Source organism: Papio anubis, chromosome 12 (genome assembly GCF_008728515.1).
Source record: "Papio anubis isolate 15944 chromosome 12, Panubis1.0, whole genome shotgun sequence".
Lineage (NCBI taxonomy): Eukaryota > Metazoa > Chordata > Mammalia > Primates > Cercopithecidae > Papio > Papio anubis.
The window spans coordinates 111926711-111947063 of record NC_044987.1 but is presented as its reverse complement, the minus strand read 5'-3'; the positions used below and the strand labels follow the sequence as shown (position 1 = coordinate 111947063).

At 42.3% G+C, this 20353-nt stretch overlaps 1 protein-coding gene across 1 annotated transcript; it reads right to left on the bottom strand.

Annotated features, from left to right (window-relative positions):
• Positions 1-1553: 1553 nt before the first annotated feature.
• On the bottom strand, positions 1554-6823 carry LOC101018639 (secretoglobin family 1D member 1). Its single transcript, XM_031653639.1, has 2 exons — positions 4805-6823; positions 1554-3066 (listed from the first exon to the last, which is right to left on the bottom strand). The coding sequence occupies exons 1-2, from the start codon at positions 4857-4859 to the stop codon at positions 2828-2830; spliced, it is 294 nt and encodes a 97-aa protein (XP_031509499.1). The 5' UTR covers positions 4860-6823; the 3' UTR covers positions 1554-2827.
• Positions 6824-20353: the final 13530 nt, after the last annotated feature.

Sequence of the window (20353 nt, the reverse complement as noted above, 5' to 3'; positions counted from 1 at the left end):
AGGGAAGTTGTGGTTGGCTGATTCTTGCCCCCATTCCCCCAAAGATACCCTAATCCCTGGAATCTGTGAATGTTCCATTACATGACCCAAAAACAGCACTTTGCAGATGTGATAAAGTTAAGGGTCATAAGATGGGAGGATTATTTTAAATATTCTGGTGGTACCTAAACCCAAACCCTATATTTTGTAATTAAAAGTCGGGGGGGTGAACCTGGTAGAAAAAGGAGATGAGAATGTATCATGGAGGCAGAGGTTGGAGTGATGTGGCCACAGGACCAGGACAGTCAGCAGCTCAGAAGCCAGAAGCAGCCCTTAGTGCACGCTCCCTGAGAGCCCCCAGCACAAGTGGAGCCCTCCTGCCTCCAGCCTCCTGAACATGACACTAATGTTGGACTTCTGACCCCCAGATGTGCGAGAGAATCAGTTGGTGTTTGTTTTTGTTTTGTTTTGTTTTCTTGAGATGGAGTCTCACTCTGTCGCCAGGCTGGAGTGCCGTAGCACGATCTCGGCTCACTGCAACCTCTGCCTCCCGGGTTCAAGTAATTCTCCTGCCTCAGCCTCCTGAGGAGCTGGGACTACAGGCTTGTGTCACCATGCCCAGCTAATTTTTGTATTTTTAGTAGAGACGGGGTTTCACCATGTTGGCCAGGATGGCCTCAATCTCTTGACCTTGTGATCTGCCCGCCTTGGACTCCCAAAGTGCTGGGATTACAGGTGTGAGCCACCACGCCCAGCCGAATCAGTTGTTTTAAGTCACCAAGCTTGTGGAAGTTTATTCCAGCAGCCACAGGACACCAAACCAGGAAGCTGTGGCATCTCCTTGTGTCCTGGACTTGCTGGGTGGGTGCATTAGCCTGGATGGGCTCATGGAAGGGAGAGCAGGTTGGGGGCGGACACTGTGCTCAGTTTTACGTCCTGCTCCTGAAAGGACTGTGGAGTGTGCGCTTGGAGCTGTCCAGTTGGCAGGGGTGCTGGTCTCTGGAGCTCTTGGGGTGGCTGGAGGCAGGAAGGAAGCATTCGCCTCAGGTGCTGGTGAGTGATGCAGACACTGAGGAGTCGTCTGAGTGTGGGGAGTGAACAAATGTGAAATCCAGGTTGAAACCTGGAGATCTCCTCAAATTATGGTAAATGGAAAAGAAAGTATACTAGACATGACAGAGGAGAGAAACCACAGTGCAGAGGTGGCACCAAGCAGGCTGACTGTGGGTCTGAGGGGACATCCACTAGGGTCCCTGCTAGGTGGGAGCCCTGCGCCTGGACACTCAGGCAGGTTGGGGGTTCCCTCAGTACAAGAACAGCAGGAACACTGTAATTCCTGTGTCCTCATTACCATGGTTTTCATTCACGGCTGCAGGACGGAAAATCGGTAAGGAATGCAGGATGATTCCTACCAAAGAGTTCCTTCTGGGATGCCTGGACTCAGGCCCCACTGACAACAGGATGCTGGTTCTCTGGAGTTGATTGTTAGCCATGCCCAAAAGCCACTCCCCTATGGAAACCACTCCGGGCACAAGGCCTAAGACTGCAGGATCATAACAAGACCAATGGAGAAGTTCAGGGCAAGTGATTTATTAGAGCAAGACGTTGAAACCTTTACATTCTGCAGTGACGATCAGAGTATCATTGAAAGATGGTGGAAACTAGCATTAAAAAGTTTTTACATCTCAGCGATCACATTTCTCTGCTATTTTTCCCTGAAATAGAAAAGGAAAGAAAAGAAGGTGAGGTTGGTCATGCGGCTCCTGGAGACAACAGGTTAACATCCAAGTGGCTGATGGAATTCTGCTCCCAAAGACAACTGGAAGGGCAGAGGCAGGAACCCAGTGTGCGTGGGAAACCAGGGCCTAGACCTGGGGGCTTCACAGCACCCTTGCTGGTGAGGGAGCAGCCTTTCCTTGCCAGGCCAATAGCCCTGGGGGGACCCAAGTGTGAGGCCCCGGGTCCTCATGGAGGGGGAAAGAAGGGGTGGACAGAGCAGCCAGAGGTTATTGTCTGGGCTGGAGTCTCCCAAGACTTGGAGTCTCCTGTTTCCTGCAATGAGGGACCCAGGACTGAGAGGCTGGTAGGGCTGAGAGGGCTTCTGGAAAGCTTGGCTTCCAGGAGACTCCAGCCTCCCCATATGGGAATTCTGCCTCAGGACCCAAGCACCCCTCAGTCCTGAGCCTGCACCTTCCATGAGCATTTGCGGCTAAACCTCAGGACAGCAACCCAGAGGCAGCCAGGCTGAGAGGCCCCTGGAAAACCTCTGATTTCTTGAGAAAGACAGAGTGAGAGCATCCTGCTTCCATGGCACTGCAGGAGGTGGAGTAGCGAGGGTCTTGGCCCACTGGCCGTGGTCAGGAGAGCATCGTGGGTGAGGAGGGGAGTGTGGAGTCTGAGGAGCTGGGAGGAGCTCCTTCCTGGCTCTGCAGAAGCTGCAGAGAAGCCCAGCCCTCCAGCACTGCCTCTGCAGGAGCCTCTGCTCTAGGCCCCTCCCTGCCTTCCTCTCCCTGTTCGAGGCTCCCACACTCCCTAGTACATTCCACAGTGACTGTGTGAGGGCAGCTCAGCCTCAGGAAAGTCCCCAGGTGGAGAGGTAGTCGTACTTGGCCCTTCACCACCCCTGCCTGGGCCCAGGCTCACTCCCCATGTCCTCAGCACACTCTGGGGACACGGCATCCAGGCAGGTGACCTGAGGAGGGGGAACATGCAGGAGGCCGTGTGCAGCTGAGCTGAGTTCTGCAGGTGAAATGGAAGCACCCACCCTGTGGCCCCAGGTGACCTCAAATGGTGACCAGCAAGGCAGGTGCCCCACCACCTGTGTCCCTCACAGAGCAGCAAGCTGACCTCACTTCACACTGTGCCGCTGACCTGGCCACATGAAAGAGACAGAAATTACCAATGTTTTTGTAATTAGCACTCTCTTCTCATAGGCCATCAGATCCACGCATTTCTTCACTTCCATCTTGGCTGCAACAGCTTCCAGAGGTGCCTTAAATTTGGCAAGTTGGAACTTGAACACAGGTTTTCCAGCTAATAAGAAGCCTGCGATTTCAGAACCAACAGCTTGGCAGACCACTGCATTTGCTGGAGCAAAAGAATAAAAATATAATTTATGTAAGGAAATCAGTGTTTCTCCCATGCCTCCCTGATGTTAGACTAGACAGGAACCCTAGGCTTTTAGGCTTCTGGTCAATAACTATGCCAATGACGTCAGACATGGGAGGTTGTGACTTCCTTGAGGTCACACAGCAAAGGGAGGAGCTAGAACTGGAAAACTAACTTCATGATCACTCATTCAGTCTTTGTTGTTTTTTTTTATAAGCACACCCATTACTTTCCAAAGCTTCTCTGGATGGATGGCCAACGTTCTCTTTTCTAGATTTGAAAATAATCACTTTTCTCTGCCAGTTAAGTGACACTTTATTAGTCTTGGACATTGGTGAAGAGGAGGTTTTGGGTAATCAAATTTTGAAGTGAATGGTAGAGTCAGAATCCTATCGGAAATTAGAGAAATGAGTAAATCTGGAAAAGAAGAAGTTAAAATTATTAAAATGATGAAGGTGATGTTTTGAGAATAAGTTGTGGGATTTAGGTTTATGTGATCCAATACAGACAGAGCTAAAAGGTAAACAAATTAAAACAAAATCAAATAATGTGAATATAAAATAAAATAATGTGAATCGGTTTTAACACGCATTAGAAGCTTATACAGGAAATTGTACTTGGCCCATATTCTCCAGCAACATCTAGAATATTTAGAGAGGATGACAGGAGGGAACTGAGGCTCATTCCTGCTCCCACTGGGAATTTTGGAAAGACCTGGAGTAATCATTTTGCTTGGTCTGGAATCTCCATTCCCCTAAGTCTTTTGCAAACATCATGCATCCAGAAAGTGCCCCACCAGGCTCAACATGACCCCTGACTACGCAACTTCAAACTGTGGGAAGAATTTGGAGAGGGTAGGATCAGGGGTGTCACAGGGAAACGGGAGAAGTTCAGAAAGGAAGAGGAAAGAGAAAAATCAGAGTCTGGATCGGTCCTGACAGGGGAAAGGAAAGTACCCAAATGAACTGTGGAAAAAAACAGCCAGAATTCATTTTAGAAAAATAGAAGTTCTGATGCTAACCATTGTAGTATTTCTACCACCATTACTGGTAGGACCCCTGGAAGATATACTGAGTACTGCTTATTCTAAGAGTTCATTTGCAGTGTTCCTATTGAGAGAACCAGAGAGCACCGTCTCTTCTTGGACTGGGAGCTCTCCAAGGATCCTTCCAGATGTAACATTTTATGAGTCTGAATTTACAATGTAAGAAGCTGTGAGCTCAATTGGCACCTAAAGGTCTGGGGAGGAGAATGTCTGACGGTACAGTGATCGGCTTCACATCCACAGCTAGGCCCTTGGCACAATAATCCCACTCCATTCCCATTGCCACTCCCGGCAGAAGCTCTAAGCACCAGTGATAGGAGGAGGCGCGGGGAGGGTGAGCATCTTGCCCACAGTGAAAGGGCTGAGAAGTGGCTGAGCCCAGAGTCACCCCAGACCTCATATTACATCATCTGACACAGATCCCATCCAGGAGTGAAGTTCAGGCAGGATTCCTAACATTTGCCTGCACTGATTTTCTGTAAAACTTCCTAGGTGCTGGGGATTTGATGAAATGAGGCCTGAGCTTTACAAGCAGTTCCTTCAACAAGCACAGGATAAGGTTTGGAATTCTGGTTTGTTCCAGACCCCAACGTTAACCTGAATAGGTGACCTCGTGCTCAGAGAAGGGTGTGTTCCAGGGGCTGGTGCTGGACTCGTGACTGATGTACTCACCCCGGTAGCAGCAAAGGGCCAGCGTGAGCAGCAGGAGACACACCAACAGCCTCATGGTGGCTTATTCTGCTGTGAGCTCAGCTTTAACCAATGATGAGTGATTTAGACTCAACCCCAGGAACCTGTGGAGCCGTGGAGCCCAGGGCTATTTGTACCTAAGGAGCTTGGCTGGTCCTGCCCACGTGGGCATCTGGCAGGTGATGAGGCCTGGCTTCCAGCCCTCCCTTCCTAGCCAGGGCTACTGCCATCCATCAGTGTCACATCCCCATGCCTTCCTGCATCCTGAGTGGGGCGGAGCACAGGAGGGCAGCCCTGCAGGAACTCGGCTCTGTACTCCAGGTGAGTGTCCAGGTGCCTCTGGCCATGTTCCCTGGAACCTCAGTTTGCTTTTGGGCTTTTGAGGATTATCTCTCTGTTCTTTATGTCAGTTCGAGGGTAAAGGTGAGTTCTCACTTCAGGAGGACAGAAACCGGGGTGCAGGAAGCTAGGGGCTGTGGTTTGGTTGTAGGACAGCAGGCATGGAAGAGACCCCACGTTGACCTCCATTGCATGTCTGACAATCAGCCACACGTGTTTCAGCTGCACACAGATCAGGTCTGAATCAGACCTATCCTCCCACTCGGCCCCTTCCATCACCACCATCTTTACCACATAGGTACCTAAAACGTAGCTGAATACACTCCACCTTTGGAGGATTTGCTTGGGGAAAACAACCTCTCCCCCATCCTCTACCCTGTCTCACTCCAAGATCTGTGTCTTTGTTTACGGGTGGAGTTGTCAACATAGCCCAGGTTCAAATTTTCTGTCTACTGAAAGCAAGCCTCCCATGACCTCTAGCCACACATATCTCCTCACAGGGCTGATGTGATGATTAAATTGCCCAATTCTGTTTACCCAAGGAGCTTGTGGGGTGTCTGGAGGCAAACAGGCATCAGAGACACTGGTCTTCACTTCTAGGCAGGGACGATAATGGAAAGGAAGAGACGGATGAACGGGGTGGGAGGTCACTTCCCTCTAACCCTTGGCCTCAAGTGTTCCACTTCTAACCTAGCTCTGCTGCCTGGGCCATCTCATTGTTGATGGAAAGCGAAGGCCACCCCCAGCAAAGGCAATAGACACCCTTCTGGCTTCCAACCCTTCCTTCCTAGCCAGGGCTGCTGCCATCCATCAGTGTCACGTCCCCATGCCTCCCTGCATCCCGAGTGGGGCGGAACACAGGAGGGCAGCCCTGCAGAGGAACTCTGCTCTGTGCTCCAGGTGAGTGTCCAGGTGCCAGAGTACTCACTGGGGTGAGTACATGTCATGAGTCCAGCACCAGCCCCTGGCACTGCCCTTCCACTGCAGTGCCACCATTTGGTGAGTAGGAAATCACCAGAAATGTGTCTCTTAAGTGAACACACATTTGAGAAGAGTCACAGCCCAGGACAGAGCTTTCCATTCTCAGCCGTGCAATCAAATCACTTGGAGCTCTTAAAATATACTGACCTCCCCAGTCTTCCCTCTCTGAGGATTTTGATTCCGTAGTTCTAGGGCGAGGTCCCATTCCTCTTCTGTTTAAACTGCTCTGGTGGGTCTGATGGGCAGCAGGGCTGAGAACCACCCAGAAAGACCTTTAGGAAGGAAGGGGACCTTATGGTCTGTGTCATCAGAGACACCTTGGCAGGTATGGCTGAGTCCCAGCTGAGGGCGACAGTGGCTCTCACTTCCATCACCCAAAATGGTGGGGAAGCCCCTGATGCCACTTCTGCCTCCCACTCTAAGGAGTGGGAAGGTCCAGTGGCGAAGCTCACAGCTAGGAGGGTTCAGATCCATGTCTATGGGCTATTGAACCCTATGAAAATTACTGTTTATGTAAACTGAATTTTATCATTTGTAAAAGTAGGTTAAAAATGGTGCCTACATCATTGGGTTGATAGATGTTCAAATGAGTGTGTGTGTGTATATGTGTGTGTGTATAAAATTTACCAAGGTCTGGCCAGGCACAGTGGCTCACACCTATGATTCCAGCACTTTGGGAGGCTGAGGTGAGTGGGTCACCTGAGGTCAGGAGTTTGAGACCAGCCTGGCTAACATGATGAAACCCCATCTCTACTAAAAATACAAAAAATTAGCTGGGCGTGGTGGCATGTGCCTATAGTCCCAGCTACTTAGGAGGCTGAGGCAGGAGAATCACTTGAACCTGGGAGGCAGAGTTGTGGTGCACTGAGATGGTGCCATTGCACTCTAGCCTGGGCAACAAGAGCAAAACTCCGTCTCAAAAAAAAAAAAAAAATGAACAAGGTCTGACATGTAGTGAACTCTCAATAAATGTTGACTACTATTATCTTGTCCCACCTGTCATACATGTCATGGATTGCTACCAGTTCCTAGTTTAAAGCACAACCAACCCTCAAAAAAAAAATCACTGATTTTCAGAACTACAAGTCATGGGCCACATAAGGACATATTAGTTAACATCGGACCCCACATACGACAGGGGTCCCCTAAAATTGTAATACTGTATTTTTACTGCACCTTTTCTGTTTCGATATGCTTAGATACACAAATACTTGTCATTGTATTACAACTGCCTACAGTGTTCAGAACAGTAACATGCTGTACAGGTTTGTGGCCCAGGAGCAATAGGCTTACCTCTTAATAGCTGAGGTGTGTAGTAGGCTATGCCATCTAGGTTTGTATAACTGCACTCTATGATGTTCACACAATGACAATTGCCTATGCATTTCTCAGAATGTGTCCCCATCACGAAGAGATACACAGTTGTCTAAGGAAACCTAGATATACCCCCACTATCTGAAATAAATTAAGGAAACCCAGCTCATGGTCTCTGAGACCACAGAACCAGGGACAGGAATTTAGGTTCTTACAGATGACAAATGGGTGAGGAATTTTCCACATCTGTTGAACAGAACTTGTCCTCACGTGGGCTTGGCCTTCATCTGTATATTCCATTAGGAGGGATGTGTATATCTGAAAGAGGATTGCTTCCCACATATTTTTATCATTCGTGTAGCTCTTAACACCTGCTCAGGGTTTTTTTTTAGTTTTCAAAAATAGGTGGTACTTTTTATGACTGCTCTACTCCTTCTCTGGTGGGCTTAAAATCTTCTCATCTCGGCTGGGTGCGGTGGCTCACACCTGTAATCCCAGCACTTTGGGAGGTCAAGGCAGGTGGATCATTTGAGGCCAGGAGTTTGAGACCAGACTGGGCAACATACAAGACCTTGTCTCTACAAACAGTTTTAAAAATTAGCCAGGCATAGTGGTGGGTGCCTGTATTCACAGTACTCAAGAGGCTGAGGTGGGAGGATTGCATGACCCCAGGAGTTTCAGGCTACAGTGAGCCCTGATTATGCCACTGCACTCTAGCCCAGGCAACAGAGCAAGAACTTGTCTCTAAAAATGTGAAATAAAATAAAATAAACGTTTTTAATGCAAAAATAAGTATGTGAAGCGAGGGATTGTTAATTAATTTGATTGTATTTGATATATGCATTGTAAACATACATCAAAACATCATATTGTATGCCATAAAAATATACAATTTTAGGTCAGGTGCAGTGGCTCATGCCTATAATCCCAGCACTTTGTGAGACTGAGCTGGGCAGATTACCTGAGGTCAGGAGTTTGAGACCAGCCTGACCAACATGGCAAAAACTTGTCTCTACTAAAAATACAAAAATCAACCAGGTTTGGTGCTGAGTGTCTGTAATCCCAGTTGTTTGGGAGGCTGAGGCGAGAGAATGGCTTGGACCTGGGAGGCAGAGATTGCAGTGAGCCAAGATCATGCCACTGCACTCCAGCCTGGATGACAGAGTGAGACTCTGTCTCAAAAAAAAATTATATATATATAAAATATATGTATTATATATATTATATTAGCACTGTAATATAGTGCTATATAAATACAAATATTTATATATTTATATAGATATATATCTAAATATTTATCTGTCTATATATCTAATATAGTGCTAAATAAATGCTATATATGCAAATATTTTATATATAATATATAAAATATATAGAATATATATTTAAAATATATTTTAATATATTTAATATATTTTAATATATTTAATATATTTATATATTTAATATATTAATATATAATATATATTAATATATATTAATATATTATATATTATTAATATATAATATATATTTATATATATTAAATAATATATATTTAAATATATATTTAATATATTTAAATATTTAATATATATTTAAATATATAATATATAATATATAATATTTAATATTTAATATATAAAATATATAGAATATATATTTAAAATATATTTTAATATATTTAATATATTTTATATATTATTTAAATATATATTATTGTAAATATATATTAAATATATATAAAATATATTTTATATATTATATATTATATAAAATGTATATATACACACACAATTATTTGTCAATTTAAAATAAAATATTGTATGGAGAGAAACATGATGTCAACAATATTCTATATATGCAAAATTCTATATATACACACACAATTATTTGTCAATTTAAAATAAAATATTGTATGGAGAGAAACATGATGTCAACAATATTCTCTTCAAACAGAGGGCAAAATCCATATTAAAAGATAAATCCATGAACATAAATTAGTCATTATTTATAGATAGTTGTTCAACTATCAGGGAAATCTAAGACAATCCACTAGAAAAACTCTCAATATTGATTTGCCACCACAGCTGCCAGCATGCATGCACATGAGCACAGACCCTGCTGCCACTGCCCTGATGAAGTGCTTTGGCAGAGTGTTGTTGCCAGCAGACTGGGAACACCTCCACCTGACCAGCACAGCAGGTGCTTAACCTCAAGGGGCCAGAGAACAAAGCCATGGGCCTGGAACCAGGCCTCCAGGGTTAGAGCAAGCAGCCCAGGAGTGCTGAACTGAACTGAACCTTGGCCTTCTGAAGTCTTCCAGAAACAAAGCCAGTCAATGAACCCACCTGATACCACAGTCAAACCCTCAAGGGCATCAAAGAATATAAAAGAAAAAGAACGGGCCAGGTGTGATAGCTCACACCTGTAATCCCAGCACTTTGGGAGGCCGAGGCAGACAGATCACAAGGTCAAGAGATCGAGACCATCCTGGCCAACATGATGAAACTTCATCTCTAATAAAAATACAAAAATTAGCTGGGCATGGTGGTGCGTGCCTGTAGTCCCAGTTACTCAGAAGGCTGAGGCCCATCCAAGGGACAGCAACTTCAAAGATTAAAAGAGCATCACTACACACAGATAAGAATCAGCACAAAACTCGGGCAACTCAAAAAGCCAGAGTGTCATCTTACTTCCAAATGACCACACTAGTTCCCCAGCAATGGTTCTTAATCAGCTCAAATGGCGGAAATGACAGACATAGAATTCAGAATCTGGATAGGAATGAAGATCAATGACATTCAGGAGAAGGCCAAAACCCAATTCAAGGAATCTAAGGAATCCAATAAAATGATACAAGAGCTGAAAGACAAAATAGTCATTTTTAAGAAAGAACCAAACTGATCTGATAGAGCTGAAAAACTCACTACAAAAATTGTGTATTACAATTGGAAGTATTAACAACAGAATGTACCAAACTGAGGAAAGAATCTCAGATCTCAAAGAATGATTCTTCAACTCAGTCAGAAAAAAATTAAGTCAGACAAAAGAAAAAGGAATAAAAAAGAATGAGCAAAACCTCTAAGAAATATGGGATTATGTAAAAAGACTGAATGCACAACTCGTTGGCATCCCCTGAAAGAAAAGGGGAGAGAGCAAGTAACTTGGAAAACATTTTTTTTTTTTTGAGACAGAGTCTCACTCTGTCGTCCAGGCTGGAGTGCGACAGCATGATCTCAGCTCACTGCAACCTCTGCCTCCCCAGGTTCAAGCGATTCTCCTGCCTTAGCCTCCTGAGTAGCTGGGATTACAGGCACCTGCCCCCACTCCTGGATAATTTTTTTTTTGTATTTTTAATAGAGATGGGTTTTACCATGTTGGCCAGGCTGGTCTTGAACTCCTGACCTCAGGTGATCCACCTACCTCATCCTCCCAATGTGCTGGGATTATGGGCATGAGCCACCATGCCTGGCCAGAAAACAGATTTGAGGATATTCTCCACAAAAATTTCCCCAACTTTGCTAAAGAGGTCAACATTGAAATTCAGGAAATGCAGGGACCTCCTGTTAGATGATAGTATACAAGGTGACCATCCCCAAGACACATAATCATCAGATTAACCAAGGTTAACATGGAAGAATAAAAAAGCAGCTAGAGAGAAGGGGCAGGTCATTAACAAAGGGAACCTCATCAAGCTAACAGTGTACCCTTCAGCACATAAAAACTCTATAAGCCAAAAAAGACTAAGGACTTACGTTCAGAATTCTTAAAGAAAATAAATCCCAACCAAGAATTTCATACCCAGCCAAACTAAGTTTCATAAGTGAAGGAGAAATAAGATCCTTTCCAGATAAGTGTCTGCTAAGGAAATTTAGTACCATGAGACCTGCCTTACAAGAAGTCCTTAACAGAATGCCAAACATGGAAATGAAAAACCACTACTGGCCACCACAAAAACACACTTAAGTACATGACCATTGACACTATAAAACAATGACACAATCAAGTCTATATAACAACCAGCTAACAACACAATGACAATCAAATATGCACATATCTATATTAACTTTGAACATAAACAGGCTAATTACTCCAATTAAAAGGCACAGATGGCAAGTTGGATAAAGAAGAAAGACCCAACTGTATGCTGTCTTCAAGAGACTCATCTCACAGGAATGACACCCATAGGCTCAAAGGCATGGAAAAAATCTACAAAGCAAACAGAAAACATAAAAGAGCAGGCATTGCTATTCTAATTTTAGACAAAAAAGACTTTAAACAGTGATCAAAAAAAGACAAAGAAGTCCAGCCATGGTGGCTTACACCTGTAATCCCAGCACTTTGGGAGGCCAAGGCAGACAGGTCGTTTGAAGCTAGGAGCTCGAGACCAGCCAGGCCACATGGCAAAACCCCATCTCTACTAAAAAAATATATATATAAAAATTAGGCCAGTCACAGTGGCTCATACCTGTAATCTCAGCACTTTGGGAAGCTGAGGCAGGCAGATCACCTGAGGTCAGGAGTTTGAGACCAGCCTGGCCAACATGGTGAAATCCCGTCTCTACTGAAAATACAAAAACTTAGCCATGTGTGGTGGTGCACACCTGTAATCCCAGCTACTCAGGAGGCTGAAGCATGAGAATCACTTGAACCCCAGAGGTGGCAGTTGCAGTGAGCCAAGATTGTGCCACTGCACCCCAGCCTGAGTGACAGAGTGAAACTCTGCCTAAACAAAATACAAAAATTAGCTGGGTGTGGTGGCACACGCCTGTAATCCCAGCTACTTGGTAGGCTGAGGTAGGAGAATCACTTGAGGCAGAGGTTGCAGTGAGCCAAGATTGCACCACTGCCCTCCAGCCTGGGTGACAAAGTGGGACTCTGTCTCAAAAAAAAAAAAAAAAAGACAAAGAAGGGCATTACATAATAAAGGGTTCAATTCAACAAGGAGACTTAAGACTTAACTATCGTAAATATATATGCACCCAACACTGGAGCACCTAGATTTATACAACAAGTTTTCAGAGACCCACAAAGAGACTTAGATAACCACACACTAATAGTGGGAGACTTCAACACCCCACTCACAGTATTAGACAGGTCACTGAAGCAGAAAACTAACAGGGACATTCAGGTCAACTCAACAGTTGACCAAATAGACCTAACAGACATCTACAGAACACTCAACCAAAAAACAATAGAATATACATTCTTCTCATCTGCACATGACACATACTCTAAAATTGACCACATGATTGGCCATAAAACAATTCCCAGCAAATTCAAACCAACTGAAATCATATTAGCCACACTCTTGGATCATAGTGCGATAAAAATAGAAATCAACACTAAGATCTCTCAACACCATACAATTACATGGAAAGTAAACAACATGCTCCTGAATAACTTTTGGGTAAACAATTAAATTAAGGCAGAAATCAAGAAATACTTTGAAACTAGTGAAAACAGATAAAACATACTAGAATCTCTGGGACAGAAGTGTTAAGTAAAGAAGTGTTAAAAGGAAAGTTTATAGTGCTAAATGCCCACATCGAAAAGTTAGAAAGATCTCAAATAAAACCTAACGTGATCCCCAGAACTATAAAAACAACAGCAAACCAACCCCAAAGCTGGCAGAAGACATGAAATAACCAAATTCAGAGCTGAACTGAATGAAACTGAGATGTGAAAAACCATACAAAAACTCAACGAAACCAAAATTTAGTTATTTGAAAGAATAAATAAGATTGATAGACTGCTAGCTAGACTAACAAAGAAAAAAAGAGAGAAGATCCAAATAGATACAACTGGAAATGACAAAGTGGATGTTACCACTGACCTGCCCCCTGCCAAAAAAATACAAAAACCCTCAGAGAGTATTACACACCTCTATGCACATAAACTAGAAAAACAAGAAGAAGTGGATAAATTCCTGGAAGCATACAACCTCTCAAGATTGAACCAGGAAGAAATTGAAAACCCGAATAGACCAATAACAAGTTCTAAAAGAATTTGTAATAAAAAGGCTACCAACCAGAAAATGCCCTGGAAAAGATGGATTCACAGCCTAATTCTATCGTACATGTAAAGAAGAGTTGCACCAATCCTACAGAAACTATTCCAAAAAATTGAGGGGAGCGACTCCTCCCCAACTCATTCTATGAGGCCAGAATCATTCTGATACCAAAACCTCACAGAGACACAACAACAAAAAAAGAAAACTTTAGGACAATATTCCTGATGAATATAGATGCAAAATCCTCAACAAAATACTAGCAAACCCAATCCAGCAGTGCATCAAAAAACTAACCCACCATGATCAAGTCGGTATTTCCAGGATGCAGGTTTGGTTGAACAGATGTAAACCAAAACATGTGATTCATCACATAAACAGAAGTAAAAATGAAAACCACATAATGACCTCAAAAGAATCAGAAAAGACTTTTGATAAAAACCCTCAACAAACTAGGCATTAAAGGAACATACCTCAAAACAATAACAGCCATCTGTGACAAACCCACAGGCAACACACTGAATGGGTAAACACCATAAGCATTCCCCTTGAGAACAAGAACAAGACAAGGATGCCCACTCTCACCACTCCTATTTAACATAGTACCGGAAGTCCTAGCCAGAGCAATCAGGCAAGAGAAAGAAATTGCATCCGAATAGGAAAAGAGGAAGTCAAACCACCCCTGTTTGCAGATGATTTGATTCTGTACCTATAAAACCCCATAGTCTCTGCCCAAAAGCTCCAATTGCTGTTAAACAACTTCAGGAAAGTTTCAGGATACAAAATCAGTGTACAAAAATCAGTAGCATATCTATACACCAATATCATTCAAGATGAGAGCTAACTCAAAAACACAATCTTGTTCACAACAGCCATCCACAAAAATAAAATACCTGGGAATACAGCTAACCAGGGAGGTGAAATAGCTCTACAATGAGAATTATAAAACACCACTGAAGGAAATCAGAGACAACACAAACATGTGGAAAAACATTTCATGTTCCATATTCATGGATGGAAAGACTCAATATTGTTAAAATGGCCATAAGCCCAAAGCAATTTACAGATTCAATGCTATTCCTAGCAAACTACCAATAACATCTTTCACAGAATTGGAAAAAGTTATTCTAAAATTCATATGGAACCAAAAAAGAGCCTGACTAGCCAAAGTAATCCTAAGCAAAAAGAACAAAGCTGGAGACATAACATTACCTACTTCAAACAAGGCTGCAGTAACCAAAACAGTCCGGTACTGGTACAAAAACAGACATATAGACCAATGGAACAGAATGGGGAACCCAGAAATAAAGTCACACACCTACAACCATCTAATCTTAGACAAGGTTGACAAAAACAAGCAGTGAAAAAAGGACTCCCTATTCAATTAATCATTCTAGGATAACTGATCAGCTATAGGCAAAAGATTGAAACGAGACCCCTTCTTTCGCCATATGCAAAAATCAACTCAAGGTATCATAAAGACTTAACTGTAAAACCTAAAACTATAAAAACCCTAAACGAAAACCTAGGAAATACCATTCTAGACATAGGCCCTATCGAAGGTTCATCATGAAGATGGCAAAAGTAATTGCAAAAAATAATAATAATAAATAAATCGATAAATGGGACCTAGTTAAACTAAAGAGCTTCTGCACAACAAAAGAAACTATCAACAGAGTAAACAGACAATCTACAAAAACGAAGAAAATATTTGCACACTACACATCCAACAAAAGTCTATCCAGAATCTAAAAGGAACTTAAACAAATTAACAAGCAAAAACCAAACAATCCCATTAAAAAGTTGGCAAAGGCCAGGCACAGTGGCTCATGCCTGTAATCCCAGCACTTTGAGAGGCCGAGGCGGGTGGATCACGAGGTCAGGAGATCGAGACTATCCTGGCTAACATGGTGAAACCCCGTCTCTACTAAAAATACAAAAAACTAGCCGGGCGTGGTGGCGGGCGCCTGTAGTCCCAGCTACTTGGGAGGCTGAGGCGGGAGAATGGCGTGAACCCGGGAGGCGGAGCTTGCAGTGAGCCGAGATCCCGCCACTGCACTCCAGCCTGGGAGACACAGCGAGACTCCACCTCAAAAAAAAAAAAAAAAAAAAAAGTTGGCAAAGGCCAGGCACAGTGGCTCATGCCTGTAATCCCAGCACTTTGAGAGGCCGAGGTGGGAGGATCGCTTGAGCCTGGGAGGCTGAGGTTGCAGTGAGCCATGACTGTGCCACTGCACTCCAGCCTGAGCAACAGGGCGAGACCCTGCCTAAAAAAAAAAAAAAAAAAGTTGGCAAAAGACATCAACAGACACTTCTCAAAAGAAGACATACTCATGGCCAACAAGCATATGAAAAACGCCCAGCATCACTAATCATGAGAGAAATACAAATCAAAGCCACAAGGTGATACCATCTTACACCAGTCAGAATGGCTATTACTAACAGGTGCTGACAAGTTTGTAGAGAAATAGGAATGCTTGTACACTGCTGCTGAGAATGTAAATTAGTTCAGCCATTGTGGAAAGCAGTTTGGAAATTTCTCAAAGAACTTAAAACAGAACTACCATTTGACCCAGCAATTCCATTACTGGATATATACCCAAAGGAATATAAATTATTCTGCCCTAAAGACACACGCATGCATATGTTCATTGCCACACTATTCATAATAGCAAAGGCCTGGAATTAACCTAGACGCCCATCAGCGGTGGACTGGGTAAAGAAAATGTGGTACATATAGACCGTGGAATACTATGCATCCATAAAAAAAGCATGAGATCATGTTTTTTGCAGCAATGAAATTAGAGGCCATGATCCTAAGCAAATTAACATTGAAACAGAAAATGAAATATTGCATGTTCTCTCTTACAAGTGGGGGCTAAACATTGAGTACACATGGACACAAAGAAGGGAACAAGAGATACCAGGGTCTACATGAGCAGGGAGGGTGGGAGGAGGGTGAAGATTGAAAAACTACCTATTGGGTACTATGCTTATTATTACCTGATCATGAAATAATCTGTACACCAAACCCCCACACCATGCAATTTACCCATATAGCAAACCTGAACATGTACCCTCTGAACCTGAAAAAAACAAAGTTGGAAAGAAAAAAAAAGCCATCTATCATGGCTTTTAAATATTTCAGCTGGAAACTTAGGGAGTACAGTAAGAGATGCTGAATGAATTCCATCATCCATTGTTCTGGTGTCTGATAATTTTGTATTTTATTTTCCTTAAGAAAATATTACATAATATTAATTAGAAAATAAATAGATAAATAATGAAACTGATGAGTTTATCAAGTTAGCCAAATAAAGATCACCATTTGGAAATGAATCCCTTTCCTGTAACCAGCTATTCCATTATATAACAGGAAAAAAATTATACCATTGACAGTAGTAACAAGGGCAGCAACAAAAATATACTGAAACATATGTATTGGAAATATACAAACGTTTAATGATAAAATCGTGAAACTTTACATGACATTTACACAAAGATAAAAGGGAATCTAAATAAATGGAGACACACACCTTATTCTGAAGCAAATTTTGGAAAATTTTAAGATGTCAACTATTCTCAAATTGTTCTACAAATTCAGGCAGCCCCCTTCAGAATCCGAACAGGGTAACTGTATGCTTTGTTTTGAATTCTGAAGTGATTTTTGGACCTTTCAAAATTAGGTGTATATATTGATTGAGGAGTAAGGATAAGCCTAATTTTGGGGCCAGAGCACCTGGCCTCAAACTCAGCTCTGGCTTGAGTACCCAAAGGAATATGAATCGTTCTCTGGACATATACCCAACTTGTAAGTTTTTCAGCTAGTTGCTTAGCCTTGCAGCTACAGTTTCCTCATCTGTAAAATGAGGTGATAAAAATAGTGTCTACCTCATAGGATTTGTATAAAGAATAAATGAATTAATAAAGGAAAAGTACTCAGTACAGTGCCCAGCAGTAAATGTCAATGATTACAATTATGTAACAACAAGGGGAGGGAAAATCAAATCAAATAAATCACCTCAATCCCAAAGTAAAATATCAAACTAAATCTGAGTCTATTAATAAGGAATGTTTATTTATCCTGTGCTACCAAAGTGTGCTTCAGAACCTGGCTTTGGTTTCATTGACATTTCTCACAGTTAAGATAATTACTCACATGTGGTCAAGTCCAGGTGAATGTCATTGTGCTGTTAATATCCTTAATAATGAATCTTGGACCTAAGGATATAGAAGGGTGGGAAGCTGAGTAAATATTACCGATCCCCAAGACACACAGAGTCTGTGGACTCCTGTCCTCAGCAGGATGTACTGGTCACAAGTGTCCTTTTGGCTGAGGTTATCATCCAAGGATCTTCTAGGGACTCCATGTTCAAAGTGGTGAACACATACTTGGGGGATGGAGACTTCTAAGGGATCACTTTGAGATCCTGACATCACATAGGCTTTTACTATTTATGGATCATGTGGTCACATTGGTTCTCCTTCCCACCTCCCTTCTGTAATCACTCGTGTTCCATTTTACCGAAGACAGTAGGCATATGCATCCTTCATCAGCATCTTAACACAGAGCATGGACTCTGCAGGTAGAAATATCTAGACTTCAAAGAAACTATTTAAAGTATTGTTTTGTGATAACAACGTTTTTTCCATATTAAGTGGTATCTAATTTATTGTTTTTAATAAACTCAAAGGAGGTCTTAATTTAGCAGTGGCTGATAAATCATTAAAAATAAAGTTTAAAATAGGCAAAACACCTTAATAGACCTAAGAATTAATAGACCTTAATAGACTGATCATCAGAGAAGTGCAAATCACAACCACAATTAGGTCACACCTGTTAGAATGGCTACTACATGTATTCTCAAGAATGTGGAGAAAAGAAAACCTTTTACCCACTATTGGTGGGAATATAAATTAGTACGGTCGTGAAAAACAGTATGGAGGTTCCTCAAAAAATTAAAAATAGAATAACCATATGATCCAGCAATCCCACCACTGAGTATACAATCATTCCTATCTACACTCAGGGGATTGGTTCCAGGCACTCACCCCTTACATATATCAAAAACTGCACAAACTCACGTCCTGCATTCGGCCCTGTGCAACTCCTATATTCAAAGTCAGCCCTCCATATACACAAGTTTCACATGCCTCAAACACTGCGTTTTCAACTCACATTTTTTTGAAGAAATCAGTGTGTAAGTGGACCTGCACAGTTCACACCCATGTTGTTCAAGGGTCAGCCTCATATGCAAAGGAAACAAAATCAGTATGTTCAAGAGACATCTACAGTCCCACGCTTATTGCAGGACTATTTGCAATAGCTAAGATATGGAATCAACCTAAGTGTCAAAAAGCAAATAAATGGATTGTTTTTAAATGTGGTGTATGCACACAATGAAATACTATTGGGTCATTTAAAAAAGAACGAAATACTGTCATTTGTGGCAATATGGATGACCCTGGAGAACATGATGTAAAGTGAAATAAGCCAGAGGCAGTAGATGAATAACACATGGAATCTAAAGTTGTTGATCTGGCCAGGCGCGGTGTCTCCGCCTGTAATCCCAGCACTTTGGGAGGCCAAGGTGGGCGGATCACTTGAGGTCAGGAGTTCGAGACCAGCCTGGCCAACATAGTGAAACGCTATTTCTACTAAAAACACAAAAATTAGCCAGGCATGGTGACATGTGCCTGTAATCCCAGCTATTAAGGAGGCTGAGACAGGAGAATCACTTGAACCCGGGAGGCAGAGGTTGCAGTGAGCCCAGATTGCCCCACTGCACTCCAGCCTGAGCAACAGAGCAAGACTTCATTTCAAAAACTTAAAAAATAGATAAACAAATAAATAAAATAAAAATGCTGATCTCATAGAAGTAGAGAGTAAAACAGTGGTTACCAGATACTGGAGAGGGTATGGAACGGAAGAGAGAGAATGGAGAGAGGTTGGTCAACAGGCACAAAGTTACAATTAGGAAAAATGAGTTCTGAGGTCCTATCACTCAGTGGGTGACTGTAGTTAATAATAACATATTGCATATCTTAAAATAGCTAGAAGAGAAGATTTTGAATGTTCTCACCACAAAGAAATGATAAATGTTTGAGATGATGGATGTGTTAATTACCCTGATTGATCATTACACAATGTATACATTTATTAAAACATCACATTTTTGTATTAGGTGTCGATTAAAAATTAAAAATAATAATTTTGAGTGATAGATCACTATGTTGTCTTTAGCCTATAGCTCAGAGGAATTCAGAGAGCCGAGTGGCATCACTACCACGATAGTCATTCTTTTGCCATCTGCCCATTTATGTAACAAGTATTTACAGAGCTTACATCTATGCAGATGAAAAACATGAATAAAATTGTCTCATTGTAGCAATAAAATATAATCCATGAATATATAAAATCAAAAAGGGCTTCATTAAGCCCTCAGCTCATTAAGAGATATATTAACATGTTGTTTCATTTATTTAATGATTATCAGAAATTGAAATACATATATCAGGTCATTATTCAAAGCTTCAAGAGTCTCTGCTGGTACCCAAGTCACCAGTGTACCATATGTCACAGACTCCTTGCAGACCTCACACATACTCAGAATTCTTGCTGCAAGTTCTAAGTTGTAAGTCCCACAATATGGAAAAGGACCTCTGAGGTCATTTCCTTCACTTTATTCACCAAATCTTGCCATGATCAACTGGTCCTGTGCTGTCTAAATCCTTCAGCTGTGTCATACCCTAGTTAGAAGAATGAAGGAACAAAATCAGAAATTTTTAGTTTGGGGCCAGATGCAGTACTTCGCCCCTGTAATCCCAATTATTTGGGAGGCTGAAGGGGGCAGATGGCTTAAGCCCAAGAGTTTGAGACCAGCCTGAGCAATATGGAAAGATCC

Excerpts from the sequence above, each read along its gene's own strand:
- LOC101018639 (XM_031653639.1), bottom strand. The coding sequence starts at position 4,859 with ATGAGGCTGTTGGTGTGTCTCCTGCTGCTCACGCTGGCCCTTTGCTGC. Across the intron at positions 3,067-4,804 it reads GGCCCTTTGCTGCTACCGGG|CAAATGCAGTGGTCTGCCAA; the intron begins GTGAGTACATCA and ends CTTTTGCTCCAG.